This window comes from Salvelinus sp. IW2-2015, linkage group LG4q.1:29 (genome assembly GCF_002910315.2).
Source record: "Salvelinus sp. IW2-2015 linkage group LG4q.1:29, ASM291031v2, whole genome shotgun sequence".
Lineage (NCBI taxonomy): Eukaryota > Metazoa > Chordata > Actinopteri > Salmoniformes > Salmonidae > Salvelinus > Salvelinus sp. IW2-2015.
Genome location: NC_036842.1, coordinates 34,095,468 through 34,109,615, shown reverse-complemented (window position 1 = coordinate 34,109,615; position 14,148 = coordinate 34,095,468). Strand labels below are relative to the sequence as shown.

Sequence of the window (14,148 nt, the reverse complement as noted above, 5' to 3'; positions counted from 1 at the left end):
TACCAAACATTTGCCATTCACATGAAATTAAATATATAATAAGAAAATATCACACGTCGTGCACCATAAATAAAGGTTTCCATGTACCACGTGACTTGGCTGTCAATAAGGCCACCTCCTACGGGTATGAGGGGCGCCAGCTGATTGTGCAGAATATAATAGTCGAAAGATCGGATATCGCTTCACTCATTTATCCTGATATGTGCAGTATTTACCGGGTAAGTCTATTTGTGATGCTTTCAATTCATTTTAAATAACCGTTTAATGGTCGAATACCGGCTATCTGAACGAGAACTCAACTCAGTACATTTGTCAGATAAATTTTTGCTAACGTTAACTAGGATGCGGGATCGCTGCATCGGCTGAAATTGCATTCAAGCATTTCTCACTACAGTGAGAGGGATCTGTAGCAAGGCCACGTTATGTAGCAGTTCATATGCATATAGCCAAAAAGCTATTTGATATCTCGAATGATCATGAATTAACGCTTGTTACCATAAATCGTTCGTTTTAAAGATACTGTATAAATAATTTCAACCCTCACCACCTCTTGTATGAGAAAAAGGTTGGAGTTAAGGCATTTCTACTTGTCTAGACTTGCCCTTTTGTATTGTCATCTCTAGACTTTACTGTCTAGTACAATTTCTGGTAAATAATTCATCCATAGCAATTATTAGCCATGATCACTTTTAGCTACCTGACAGTTAATTTGGGAGTGAATGTTAAGTGTGGCAATCGGTCATGGGCATTATGCCGCGTTCACGTACTAGTCGAATCTAGGAAATTTCCGGTTGTAGTTATACACGTGTGGTGTTTAACCAGTTAGCATGTCGGACATTTCCGAGTTTCCTAATTCGACTGGCGACTGAACGCGGCATTAGTCAGTGGGCCAAGGTTCAGTGGTATTTCAACAATCGATGTGGGGTGTGGATCTTTTGAAATAAGTGTGAGTGTAATGGGAAAACAATGGTTTAATATATTCAACGTTTGATTCTCATTAAATGGTTTTTCACTGTATTTTGCTTCAGCCATTTTGCTACTTTGTCTTCACAGATACAGGACAGGCCTAAGATTGTGGACTAAAATAAGAACTAACCATGATGTGTGCCGCAGAAAGGAATTGACAGACCTTTTAAATAAGAGATTTGTATTCGAGCTGGAGTCCTCTGCCGTGAACCGCCCTCCCTCCCTGTCTTCTCCCCCGATTGCAACCATGCAGACCAACCCGGTACTGGTGGAGTCTGCGGTGGTCTTCTCTGTGGTGATGTGTGTCCACATGGCCGTGTGGAACCAGCACTCCTGGTGCTGCGTGGCCCTGGTCATCCAGGCCTTCTACGTGCAGCACAAGTGGGACCGCCTGCTCCGTAATGGCAACGCCGTCTTTCAGTGGCGCCTGTCAGCCAACAGCGGCATCGTCCCAGCCGTCATGGTGATGCCCCTGCTGGGTGTGGCGCTGCGGGAGAAGTGCGCCGCCTCGGGGAACGTCTACTTTGAGCGTTTCTCCATGGTGGTCACAGTGACAGGCATGATGCTGGCACTGTTCCTGTCGCTCCTCGCGCTGGGCATCACGAGGCCCGTGCCCACCAACACATGCGTGATCGCGGGCGTGGCGAGCAGTGCCATCCTGTACACGGTGAAGCAGACCCTAACGGTGTCGGAGGTGATTGAGGTTCTGGAGGTGCTGCTGATATTCGTCTACCTGAGTCTGATCGTGCTCTACCTGCTACCGCGCTGCTTCACGCCCGGCGAGGCCCTCCTCATCGTCGGGGGCATCAGCTTCATCGTCAACCAGCTCATAAAGCGCTCACTCAACATGGCTGAGGTCAAAGGGGAGCCAGTCCACTACTTCCTGCCCGTGGTGGTGGTAGGATCTCTTCTCCTAGGGGTGTTTTTTGCCCTGCTCTTCTGCTTCATGGAGTCTGAGACCTGGGTGTCGTCGCTCTTCTTCCATATGATGACGGCTGTGCTGGGCCTGGGGATCCTCATGCCCTGGCTCTCCCTCCTCATCCGCCGCCACCCCATCATGTGGCTTCTGGACTTTGTGACTCTGAACGACAAGCGTCTGTGCCTGCTGGGCTACTGGGTGCTGCTGGCCACGCTGGCCACCCTGGTTGTGCTGCACCAGAACTACCAGCGCCAGTCAGGCTCCAAGAAGCACCAGGCCTCTACGATAGTCAGAAAGTACTTCCACCTCATTGTAGTAGCCACCTTCGTCCCAGGCCTGGTGTATGACCGCCAGCTCCTACACGTGGCGTCCGTGGGCTGCCTGGGGGCCTTCCTGCTCCTGGAGTATGTGCGCTACTTCCGCATCCGCCCGCTGGGTCAACTCCTCCGTCAGTTACTCACCCTGTTCCTGGACGAGCGTGACTCTGGACCTCTCATCCTCACCCACATCTACCTCCTCCTGGGCATGTCCCTGCCTATCTGGCTGTTCCCGGGGCCCTGTGCCCCCAAAGGCATCCTGCCCGGGGCGGGGGGCCTGGTGCCCTACGCCGGGGTGCTGGCGGTGGGTGTGGGGGACACAGTGGCGTCGGTGTTCGGCAGCAGCATGGGCGAGATCCGCTGGCCGGGCACCAAGAAGACAGTGGAGGGCACAGCTACGTCGGTATTCGCCCAGATCATCGCCGTGGCCATCTTCCTCATATTCGACCCCACCATCAATCTGAACTCCACCTACTCATGGATCGTGGGCTCCATCACCATGGTAGCCATGCTGGAGGCCTACACCTCACAGATAGACAACCTGCTGCTGCCACTCTACCTCTTCATCCTGCTGCTGCTCTGATGACCCCCGTGGAGCACCGCACACAGGTCATGTTTGAGATCGACTACCTTGCAGTCGGCGGCGGCAGACTGACAGATCTGCAAATCATAGTGAGTATCCGTTTAGGATGCAAGGCGATTTGTAGATCAGTTGGTCTTCTCAGTCTGTGATCAGCGGCTGAGCAGATGCACTTAAACACACCCACACGGTCACCTCTTGACCAGAGGTCAGATTGGATAGGCTAACCAATGTAATTTCTGACTTTTAAAGTCTAAGGGAATGTATGGAAATCCTCATTGGATGACTGAGGATTTTTTTGTTTTGTTGCTTTGTGAGAGTAAAAGTTATGATCCGTTGTATTGATGTTGCATTGATAATCTCTCCACTAACATGACCATGTGTGGGAAAATCAATATGGCTGGCACAAAGAAGGATGAAGTACAATCTGATAGCACTGCTAGCTAGGGAATGAGCTTGCAAACATTATGAGAAATACATGAAGCCGGAACATACACTCTAGATTTTGCTCTTCATTTTGTGGGACAACAGCATGACAATAGAATCAGTGATGTTCAGCTAGAATACAACAAGTCGGTTCAACATGCACACTACTGTTTTTATTTTTTTTTATTTTCAGTTGCTTGGTTGAGGATAAGGGAAGTTAAATAATTTTGTTTGAGAGCAGGGTCGTATTCATTAGGGCACACCGTAGCAAAATGTTTGGCAACAGAAAATGAAAACGAGCATTCCTCATTGGACAAGTTTGGGGTAGTCCTGCCTTGTTTCAGGCTGTCTTCTTCTGTTTGGTGCCTAACCACTGTTGATAATTGCTGACCCTGGCCATGACCCCACTCTGCAAAGGTGTCTCAGAGTTGGGATATGCAAAAAAATTATACATTTCCAATTCACACATGCGTATTAACACACGTGTACATGTGTGAAATAGGACAAATAGAAGCACCCACATTATTATTATTATTATTATTATTATTATTAGTGAATATGACCCAGCTCTGTCTTGATGGGGAGGTGGGGGATTCCCCTGAGGGACAGAGGATGAATGTCCCTGAGTCACTGTAACACTCTGAAATCCCAAACTCCTGAATTATACAACAGGAGATGGAGTTCAGTACATTGGACAAAATGTATTTTAGCCGGAATTAAGTTTCCCTGCCCTGATCAGCTGTCATGGCAGACACTGGTAAATGGCACGTTTTAATAAATTGTGATGGGCTTTTTTTTGCTAAAGGAAAACTACCTTTGTACAGCCTTTTGAAGAACATAATTTGATAATTTGTTTTTCAGAGCATTTTTTGTTGTTACAATTTCATCTGACTATAATCTATTTGCATTTCTTGTTGTGGCAATATTACGGACTGATTGCGGGACATATATGCCTTAAAGAAGTATATTTTGTATCACACATTACCTAGTACTGTAGATACTCTAGCTGACAGCATGGTTTGTGTTGAAGTAGACTGATTGATTCTTCAATATGGCAGCAGTTTATACACTTTAGCATGACATTAAACATTTTGAAATCCTTTACTGTAACTTGTATACAGAAATTACCCTACAGTATCTTTTCAGTTTTGTATGAATCCTTTGTCTTTTATCTGGGTGTTTTGATAGGACCCTCTCCAAAATATACATGAATTTCCTTAACGTTCATCCCCCCCAAAAAATCTGATTTGTATATTGGAAATAAATTGTAGAGATGATATAACAGGGCCACATGTATCATGAACATATTGAATTCATGTTTTGTTAAATTTAGAAATGATTAAATTCATTTCCTGACAGTGTTTATAAGCTGCAGGAAGGTATGTATTTATGGTGTAATGAAAGTAACTACATGTACCTTTTAAAAATTAAATCAGCTAACATTGAGATGCTATACTAGTTATCTGTAGATGCATCTTTCGCTATCTGGCTGTGTTTAGACAGGCAGCCCAATTCTTCTGATCTTTTTCCACTAATTAGTCTTGACCAATCAGATCAGCTCTTTTGCCAATAATTGGGCAAAATATCAGAATTGATCTGCCTGTGTAAACGCCTCTGAGTCAGACATGTCACATCAAACTACAACTGTCCATAGTAGTGGAGGCTGCTGAGGGGAGGATGACTCATAATGTCTGGAATGGAGCGAATGTAATGGCATCAAACACATGGGGACCATGTATTTGATACCAATCTGCTCCAGCCATTACCAGAAGCCCATCCTCCCCAAATAAGGTGCCACCAACCGCCTGTGGTCCATAGGAGCCTCTGCGTTCCCATAGCCTAGTTAAACTAGACGGAAATTGGCACTCAAACAATAGAGTGCACATTGAGTCTGGTACAGCCAGGCTCCAATTCCACTTCCTCCAGTTTACTGTGCATTCTGGAGAGACCTCTTTTTATAATGTTTGTTTACTTGTTTTTTTCAGCATGGAACTGACAGTATTTGATGAATCTGTAATAAATAAGTAGTATTTTGTTTGTTGCCTTTTCCAATAATCCGTAATGATAATTTATGAGCTTGTTCTTGCCTTTGACGGGAAACACTTGTATTGCATGGCAGATTGTTGCATCATTAAAGGCCTTTTATGCTAGATGTTTGTCTGTTTTTCATCCAGAGATAGCAGGGTATATTTGTGGGCATAATGTCTCACATTGATCTATCAGGAAGACATACCTTGATAAGGCAAACTGTGTTTCTGATCAGATAGAAGATATGTTGGATACTTAAGGGAATCTGAATGAGATTAACTGCTAAAACACATGTGATTTGAATTAACTGTTCTACACACAAACACATTGGTTCATTGCTCACTTCAGTGTGCTACTACTAAATGTTCACTCATCTTATAAAGCCTAATTACATGTCTTCTGACTAATACCCTGAAGCACGTGCACACACACAGGCAGCCCAATTCTGATAATTGTTTTCACTAATTGGTCTTTTGACCAATCAGATCAGCTCTGAAAGATCTGATGTGATCGGTAAAAAGATTAGAATTGTCTGTCTGTGTAAACATTGCCATGTTGATTCATTGCTCACGACAGTGTCCCACTACGGCTGTGTTTAAGCAGCCCAATCTTTTTTCCACAAATTGGTCTTTTGACCAATCAGATCTTTTCACATAGGCTTTTTTTCAGAGCTGATCTGATTGGTCAAAAGACCAATTAGTGAAAAAAAATTGAATTGGGCTGCCTGTGTAAACAACCCTAGATGCCCACTCATTTTATTGTAGAAGCCTAATTGCAAATCTTCTGACCAATGTCCTGAAGCGCACACACCTGGGAAATAACAGAGGTGTCTTTATATCACTGGGTCCAAATGTAAACATATTTAGGTTGACTAAACCATGACCACATTTCAACAGCCCCTTTCTGACCCTGTACCACTGGCAACCTGGGCTCTGCTGGTCACTTTATCATGGCGTTAAGCCAGGATCAATCCGATTGCAGGTTATAGGCGTTGCATATTTTAAGCCATTGTTGTTCGATTCACGGTAAACACTGCATGTCTTCTCGATCGTAAATCTCCTTTTAAAAGCCGCAATGCGCGATCAGATTGAATCCCGGCCCTAGTCAAGAATGTTTTAGTTTTTTTCAGGAGTGAGGCTGAGAAAACGATGTGATGCTGAAAAAACGATGCTGTCAAGTAGTAGAAAAGTTTATAATACCAGAAAAGAGAACGTCAAAAACATTTAATCTGGAGGGGATAATTTGTTTATTTAATCTTCTCTATGGACAAGTGAAGGTGTCTGCCTCTGTCCATCCATTCAGTGTAGTGGCAGACAGAGGGAACCAGGATTACTTGGTGTACAGGGCAGGGAAAGGAAGCTCCTCTGTGGGCTGTAACCTGTCAAAAAAGAGTGAGGAACACCTTTATCTCAACACCTTCTTATATCCCCCCGAATCGCTTACTGTATTTATTTCAATGTATCAGAAGTGTACAGCGTGACGCCAATGCCTCAGATGTGTGCTATTCTGTGAAAGACCTGACGAAGATCCATTTGGAACACTGTCACTAACCAATAACAAGGTGTATATTTAAGCAATAAGGTCCGAGGTGGTGTGGTATATTGGCCATATCACAAACCCCAGAGGAGCCTTATTGCTATTATAAACTGGTTACCAATGTAATTAGAGCAGTAAAACGAAATATTTTGTCCTACCCGTGGTATATGTTCTGATATACCATAGCCTTCAGAATTCAGGGCTCAAACCACCCAGTTTATAATTAAGCAATAAGGCCCGAGGGGGTGTGGTCTATGGCCAATATACCCCGGCTAAGGGCTGTTCTTATGTACGATGCAACGCGGAGTGCCTGGCCATATTGGCCATATACCACAAACCCCCGAGGTGCCTTATTGCTATTATAAACTGGTTACCAACGTAATTAGAGCAGTAAAAATAAATGCTTTGTCCTACCCGTGGTATACAGTGCATTTGGAAAGTATTCAGACCCCTTCACTTTTTCCACATTACAGCCTTATTCTAAAATGGAATATATATATATATATCATCCTTGAGATGTTTCTACAACTTGATTGGAGTCCACATGTGGTAAATTCAATTGATTGGACATGATTTGGAAAGGCACACACCTGTCTATATAAGGTCCCACAGTTGACAGGGAGTGTCAGAGCAAAAACCAAGCCATGAGGTCGAAGGAATTGTCAGTAGAGCTCCGAGACAGGATTGTGTCGAGGCACAGATCTGGGGAAGGGGACCAAAAAATGTCTGCAGCATTGAAGGTCCCCAAGAACACAGTGGCCTCCATTATTATTCAATGGAAGAAGTTTGGAACCACCAAGACTCTTCCTAGAGCTGGCCACCTGGTCAAACTGAGCAATCGGGAGAAATGGCCTTGGTCAGGGAGGTGTCCAAGAACCCGATGGTCACTCTGACAGAGCTCCAGAGTTCCTCTGTGGAGATGGGAGAACCTTCCAGAAGGACAACATCTCTGCAGCACTCCACCAATCAGGCCTTTATGGTAGAGTGGTCAGACGTAAGCCACTCCACAGTAAAAGGCACTTGACAGCCTGCTTGGAGATTGCCAAAAGGCACCTAAAGGACTCTCAGACCATTAGAAACAAGATTATCTGGTCTGATGAAACCAAGATTGAACTATTTGGCCTGAATGCCAAGCATCACGTCTGGAAGAAACCTGGCACCATCCCTAAGGTGAAGCACGGTGGTGGCAGCATCATGCTGTGGGGATGTTTTTCAGCGGCAGGGACTGGGAGACTCAGGATCAAGGGAAAGATGACTCGAACAAAGTACAGAGAGATCCTTGATGAAAACCTGCTCCAGAGCACTCAGGACCTCAGACTGGGGCGATGGTTCACCTTCCAACAGGACAACAGCCCAAAGCACACAGCCCAGACAACGCAAGAGTGGCTTCGGGACAAGTCTCTGAATGTCCTTGAGTGGCCCATCCAGAGCCCGGACTTGAACCTGATCGAACATATCTGGAGAGACCTGAAAATAGCTGTGCAGCGACACTACCCATCCAACCTGACAGAGCTTGAGAGGATCTGCAGAGAAGAATGCGAGAAACTCCCCAAATACTGGTGTACCAAGCTTGTAGCATCTTACCCAAGAAGACTCGAGGCTGTAATCGCTGTCAAAGGTGCTTCAACAAAGTACTGAGTAAAGGGTCTGAATACTTATGTAAATGTAATATTTAAGTTTATTTTTAATACACTTGCAAAAACTTGTTTTTGATGTATCATTATGTGGTAGTGTGTGTAAATTGATGAGGGGGAAAAAACGATTTAATCAATTTTAGAATAAGGCTGTAACGTAGCAAAATGTGGAAAACGTCAAGTGGTCTGAATACTTTCCGAATGCACTGTATATGGGCTGATATACCACGGCTGTCAGCCAATAAGAAATTCAGGGTTCGAACCACCCAGTTCATAATTGAGCATTGACTATGCAGGACATACTCTATTACATATTTTCCTGGATTATGTGTATTTGACTTCATAGGAAGAGAACATTGTCATACACTCACCAGTTCTCAGGGCTCCATTTTGTCTTCTGAGACTCCATGATGTGGAAAGTGTAGACATGTCGCGATTTTTCTGACACGTTCTGCTCACTTTTATGGACAACTTCTCCATCAATCAACACCACCCCACCTGAGCAGAGACAAAATAGATAGACAGTTACTTACTAACCTGCTATCAATGTTTCTCTACGGAACAGTCATGAACCTGACAGACCAGTTTTCAAGTCAACTGTGCATGTTGATACTTTCTGATTGTAACTCAGCTTTAACGGTTACTAAAGACTCAAAGGTCAATGAAGTGTTAACTGGCTGTGTGCTTCAGTCTGTACCACTCAGTACCCTTTGACCCCCACTCCACCCTGCTCCCTCTAACACAGTGGAAAAGACAACAGTGCAGACACTACAAACTGAGGTCTGTTTTGCAGTTATTAACCAACCCTTTTGAGGTCAGTGTCCCTGATGTCAAGAGCGGGGCACACTTTGGTTTATTTTATGTAAATATTATGTGACCCACCATTACAGGCCAGTTGACAGTCAGCAGTAGAAATGAGCAACATACCTTTTTTGACAGGTGCAGGTATGAACAGCTTATCGTTATAGGTTGCCTCTCTCCCAACAAAGTCTGTCAGGGGATAGGTGCCTTCAGGGGTCCGAACCATACGTCGGGTGATACCATCTAGAGGGAAGGGGGAGATCATGGTTTGAATTACATGCTAACTCCTTAGGGGGGCACCCCTGTTATTCAAAACCTGGTTGAGACTGATGAAGGCAGTGGTTCTCAATTTACTTGAACTTGTTTTGAAATCTCAAAGGAGGAGCTGAGATAAATAACCAGTCCCGGGTCTTGGCACCAATGACTAATGAATCATTAGTGCCTTACTGTTGTGTGAGCCGGGGATGAACCACAAGCAGCCATTGTCCAGGGTGGCATCCTCCAGGGCGATCCACACGCCCATCACCCTGCCCAGGGGCTCCGTGTGGAGGAATGTAGCATCTTGGTGGGGCATCACTGACAAACAGGCAGGCAAAGTGCCATATGGGGTTCAAAATACACACACACACAAAATCACAGACACAGAAACTCTACAGTATTCGTAAACAGTTCTTTTCTTTTCTTCTCCTCCACGATTCTTACCTTCTCCACCGATCCCTGGTTGCTGAAAAACACAACGGAGTAATGTCAGAACCAGTTACCACACTTTCTAAAGAGAAAGTCAGACTAGTGAAAGGTAAAAAGCTGGTGTGCACTCTACCTTGAAAATGTACATGCTTTGCAAAATCACAGGACTCTTCAGACCAAGCTTCTTGGCTATACCCTGGGAGACAAACAGAGCAGTCAAATCAAATCAAATTTTATAAGTCACATGCGCCGAATACAACAGATGTAGACCTTACAGTGAAATGCTTACTTACGAGCCCCTAACCGACAGTCCAGTTTAAAAAAAATACAGATAAGAGATAAGTCTGTATTATTCAGTGTTAGTCTGACTGTAACAGTTTCTGTTGTGTCCTTTACTGACTAGCTGCTTAAGGAATTCTCACCTGAATCTTGGGTGAATGAGTGGCAGTTTTGTATAAAGGCTCATAGGCATGGAGTGCTATTGGAGATGAAATAGGATCATCAATACTGTAGATTACTGGATACTAGATCTATCTGATAGTCTTGGCAAAAAATGTTATCAAAACTTTTGAAAGATAAGCACAACATCTATTCAAAGATTTGAAACTCACCATGTCCAATTTTGTTGAGAGATTGTTCTTTTGGCACGGTGAAATCTCCTATAAAGCAAGTGACACTTAGCTGTCAATCAATGTCAAATAAATCCAACACATTCTATATTGCATCACATTTCAGTGAGTTGAGAGATTAACCTTGACTCATAATAAGGCCTCACCTTTATCATCAAAAACTCCTTTCTCAAAGAAGAAGCGGATCTTATCTCCACTGGTGATGAAGTAGTCAGCGTTTCCCTGCAGATAGATAAGGATAAGGTATTCCAGCTGTAAGATCAAATCACATTTTTTTTGTGGCGAATACAACAGGTTTACCTTACCTTCACCTTACCGTGAAATGCTTACTTACAAGCCTTTAACCAACAATGCAGTTCAAGATTTACTAAATAATATTTACAAAATAAACTAAAGTAAACAATGAAATAAAAAGTAACAAAATAACGAGGCTATATACAGGGGGTACCGAGTCAATGTGCGGGGGTACAGGTTAGTCGAGGTCATTTGTACATGTAGGTAGGGGTAAAGTGACTATGCATAGATAAAACAGCGAGTAGCAGCAGTGTAAAAACAAAGGGGGAGGGTGTCAATGTAAACAGTCCAGGTGGCCTTTTGATTAATTGTTCAGCAGTCTTATGGCTTGGGGGTAGAAACTGTGAAGGAGCCTTTTGGACCTAGACTTGGCGCTCCGGTATCACTTGCCGTGCGGTAGCAGAGAGAACAGTCTATGACTAGGGTGACTGGAGTCTTTGACATTTTTTTGGCCTTTCCTCTGACACCGCCTAGTATATAGGTCCTGGATGGCAGGAAGCATGGCCCCAATGATGTACTGGGCCGTACGCACTACCCTCTGTAGTGCCTGACGGTCGGTCGGCTGCCGAGCAGTTGGTATACCAGGCGGTGATGCAACCAATCAGGATGCTCGATGGTGCAGCTGTAGAACCTTTTGAGGATCTGGGGACCCATGCCAAATCTTTTCAGTCTCCTGAGGGGGAAAATGTGTTGTCGTGCCCTCTTCACAACTGTCTTGGTGTGTTTGGATCATGATAGTTTCTTGGTGATGTGGACACCAAGGAACTTGAAACTCTCAACCCACTCTACTGCAGCACCGCCAATGTGTATTCGGCCCTCCTTTTCCTGTAGTCCACGATCAGCTCCTTTGTCTTGCTCACGTTGAGGGAAAGGTTGTTGTCCTGGTACCACACTGCCAGATCTCTGACATATCTCTCCCTATAGGCCGTCTCATCGTTGTCGGTGATCAGGCACTGTTGTGTCGTCAGCAAACTTAATGATGATGTTGGAGTCGTGCTTGGCCATGCAGTCGTGGGTGAACATGGAGTACAGGAGGGGACTATGCACGCACCCCTGAGGGGGCCCCGTGTTGAGGATCAGCGTGGCAAATGTGTTGTTGAACGCTGAAGTCAATGAACAGCATTTGTAACGGATAAAGTTATACTGTTACACATTCTCACATAGGTGTTCATTTTATCCAGGTGGGGAAGGGCAGTGTGGAGTGCGATAATGTAACACAGGTGACAGCCAGGGTCACACATGAGCGTTGGCAAAGGAATTACTATAAAGACAATTCTAGAGGGAGGAAATGCATAGGAGGGAATAAAGAACCTTACCTGCATCTTTATAATGTTAATAGTTAGACATGGAGAAGACACATGGTTGGGTCAAATGGTGTAGAAAGCAAACCTGTTCACTCAATGTAGGCTACAGCAGACATAATCAATTCCTGTGCAATCCCACCAGGCACAGATGTCAGTTGGGTGAGAAAAAATGCCCCTTATGTTGATTACTTTTTGCAAATCGAAATCAGTTTTCCAAGTTGATTCAATGTCAACACATTTAATTTTTTTCTTGAAATAACGTGGAAGTAACGTTGAATCAACCAGTTTTGCCCAGTGGGATGTTAACCTGTGTTTTCAACTGCTCGTCGTGATTGGTGGAGAACTGGATCCGACAATGTTCTGGAACGTCCATCCGGTCCACGATCTCTCCCATCCTCAGCCGGAGCTCATCACACTCCGCCGGGCTGAGGAGCCCATCCAGGATCAGGTACCCGTCCTCCTGGTACTGTTGAAAAGGTCCAGAAAGTATTCACCGCCACAGTATATGCACACTAGAGTCCTATAGAAATACATTATTTGGATTTTCACAAGTTAGTTTCGTTTTTTAATTAGAATTGTAGCCGAGGTCTTTGCAGCAGCTGAAGTTATGTAAGGGTCGCTGATGGTCTACAATGAATTCAGTGAGTAGGCCGCATCTGCTACGTAGTAAATCACTTGAATCACGGGCATGCAAGTTGCATTTTCACTGTATGGACAAAAATGTAGCCTATAAATTAAATGCTTCTCATATCTGTGCAGCCTACAGGATAAGTAACGGATTTACTGAAATTATATAAGTGACGACAGCCATCGCTATGAGAGCCATTACTACGCAGGCTTGACAGTAAATACAATACAAAATAATTATAAATATATACGCTTAGGTCTACATTTTAGGCTGACCTTTTTCGCATCTTGATCTGTTAGAAAGTCCATGCTGAAAACTCCAAATTAAGCTCCGTATCCAATTTAACCGGGTTCTCCTGGTCTAAACTGCTTAGAAGTACCACGTGATGTAGACGTCTAACTCGATTAAAATGTAACAGGATTTTTAACCATTTCGATGCTGCTGCTCAGGACCTACGCCTACCTGTATCTGCAATTCATCCCCAAACGCCAACCCCTCCAAACGCTTGAACTGGATAGTGGGCATTCTTTAAGACTGTTGTACATTGGCTGTTGCTGAGATTTTAAAGGCTGATTTCCCAGATTAGGCCTATAGTTCTGGACTAAAAGGGTACTTTGAATGGAGATTCTCCATTGACAATTGTTTTGAATTGGGGATCGATATCAGTAGGCAAGTCATTAATGGAAATGAATACATGGAGACAGTGATAAGTGTTTTACTTTATCATTTATATCAGAATGGTAAAAAAAAAAATAGGCACGGTAAAACAACTGTTGTGGTGTTGTCAAGGCTCAAATATTCCATTGTTACAAGAGTCTGGGGCATTCATCATTTCTCCACTAAGAAAGCCAGTGTTCCCTCATTTTGGCAACGACGTGAAAACCTATCATTACATGGGCAACACTGATGTAGAAGAGATACAGATTGTCATTTGCCCATTAACTTTTGACAGGTCCATGTTATGTTTTTACACTTAAATGAAACAAGAGCAACATTATAGTGCCGCCCAATGTGGGTGGCATACAGTATATGAACATGACATAAAATGTGTGGGTTGAGATGTTGACCAGACTGTCCAAGCAGATGGAAAGGAACCAAAACCTGACAGGAACTAAAGCCAGCACACATCAGGGCCCTTACAATGCCAGCCAGCAAAACATCAAAGAAAGAAAAAGATACAGGCTTGTACCAACTGATCTCATTCAGTTGGCTGACAGAAATATGTATCATTGTCCTGTTGACCACCCAAAGTATGGCTTATAAGAAATAAAAACCATTTTTTTTTCCAGACAATGTGCATTTCCGTAGCCCTACCCAATATTGAGAGAGCATGCCATGTCCGTGTCATTTGTTAATGCTACGGAGATATCACAAAACTAAATTGTATTTGTCACATGCT

General features: G+C 44.0%; 2 protein-coding genes across 2 annotated transcripts; one reads left to right on the top strand and one right to left on the bottom strand.

Moving 5' to 3' along the window:
• Nucleotides 1–109: 109 nt before the first annotated feature.
• Nucleotides 110–5,358, top strand: dolk (dolichol kinase). Its single transcript, XM_023984508.2, has 2 exons — nt 110–218; nt 1,054–5,358. Exon 2 carries the CDS (start codon nt 1,214–1,216, stop codon nt 2,783–2,785), a length of 1,572 nt encoding a protein of 523 aa, XP_023840276.1. The 5' UTR covers nt 110–218; nt 1,054–1,213; the 3' UTR covers nt 2,786–5,358.
• A 1,100-nt stretch (nt 5,359–6,458) lies between these two features.
• phyhd1 (phytanoyl-CoA dioxygenase domain containing 1) lies at nt 6,459–13,152 on the bottom strand. Its single transcript, XM_023984498.2, has 11 exons — nt 13,025–13,152; nt 12,429–12,587; nt 10,670–10,745; nt 10,506–10,553; nt 10,317–10,372; nt 10,028–10,090; nt 9,910–9,931; nt 9,655–9,783; nt 9,334–9,450; nt 8,778–8,904; nt 6,459–6,614 (listed from the first exon to the last, which is right to left on the bottom strand). Exons 1-11 carry the CDS (start codon nt 13,055–13,057, stop codon nt 6,566–6,568), a joined length of 879 nt encoding a protein of 292 aa, XP_023840266.1. The 5' UTR covers nt 13,058–13,152; the 3' UTR covers nt 6,459–6,565.
• Nucleotides 13,153–14,148: the final 996 nt, after the last annotated feature.

Excerpts from the sequence above, each read along its gene's own strand:
- phyhd1 (XM_023984498.2), bottom strand. The coding sequence starts at position 13,057 with ATGGACTTTCTAACAGATCAAGATGCGAAAAAG. Across the intron at positions 10,091-10,316 it reads CTCATTCACCCAAGATTCAG|GGTATAGCCAAGAAGCTTGG; the intron begins GTGAGAATTCCT and ends TTTGTCTCCCAG. Across the intron at positions 9,451-9,654 it reads CATCCCCGGCTCACACAACA|ATGGTATCACCCGACGTATG; the intron begins GTAAGGCACTAA and ends CCTTCCCTCTAG.
- dolk (XM_023984508.2), top strand. The coding sequence starts at position 1,214 with ATGCAGACCAACCCGGTACTGGTGGAGTCTGCGGTGGTCTTCTCTGTG.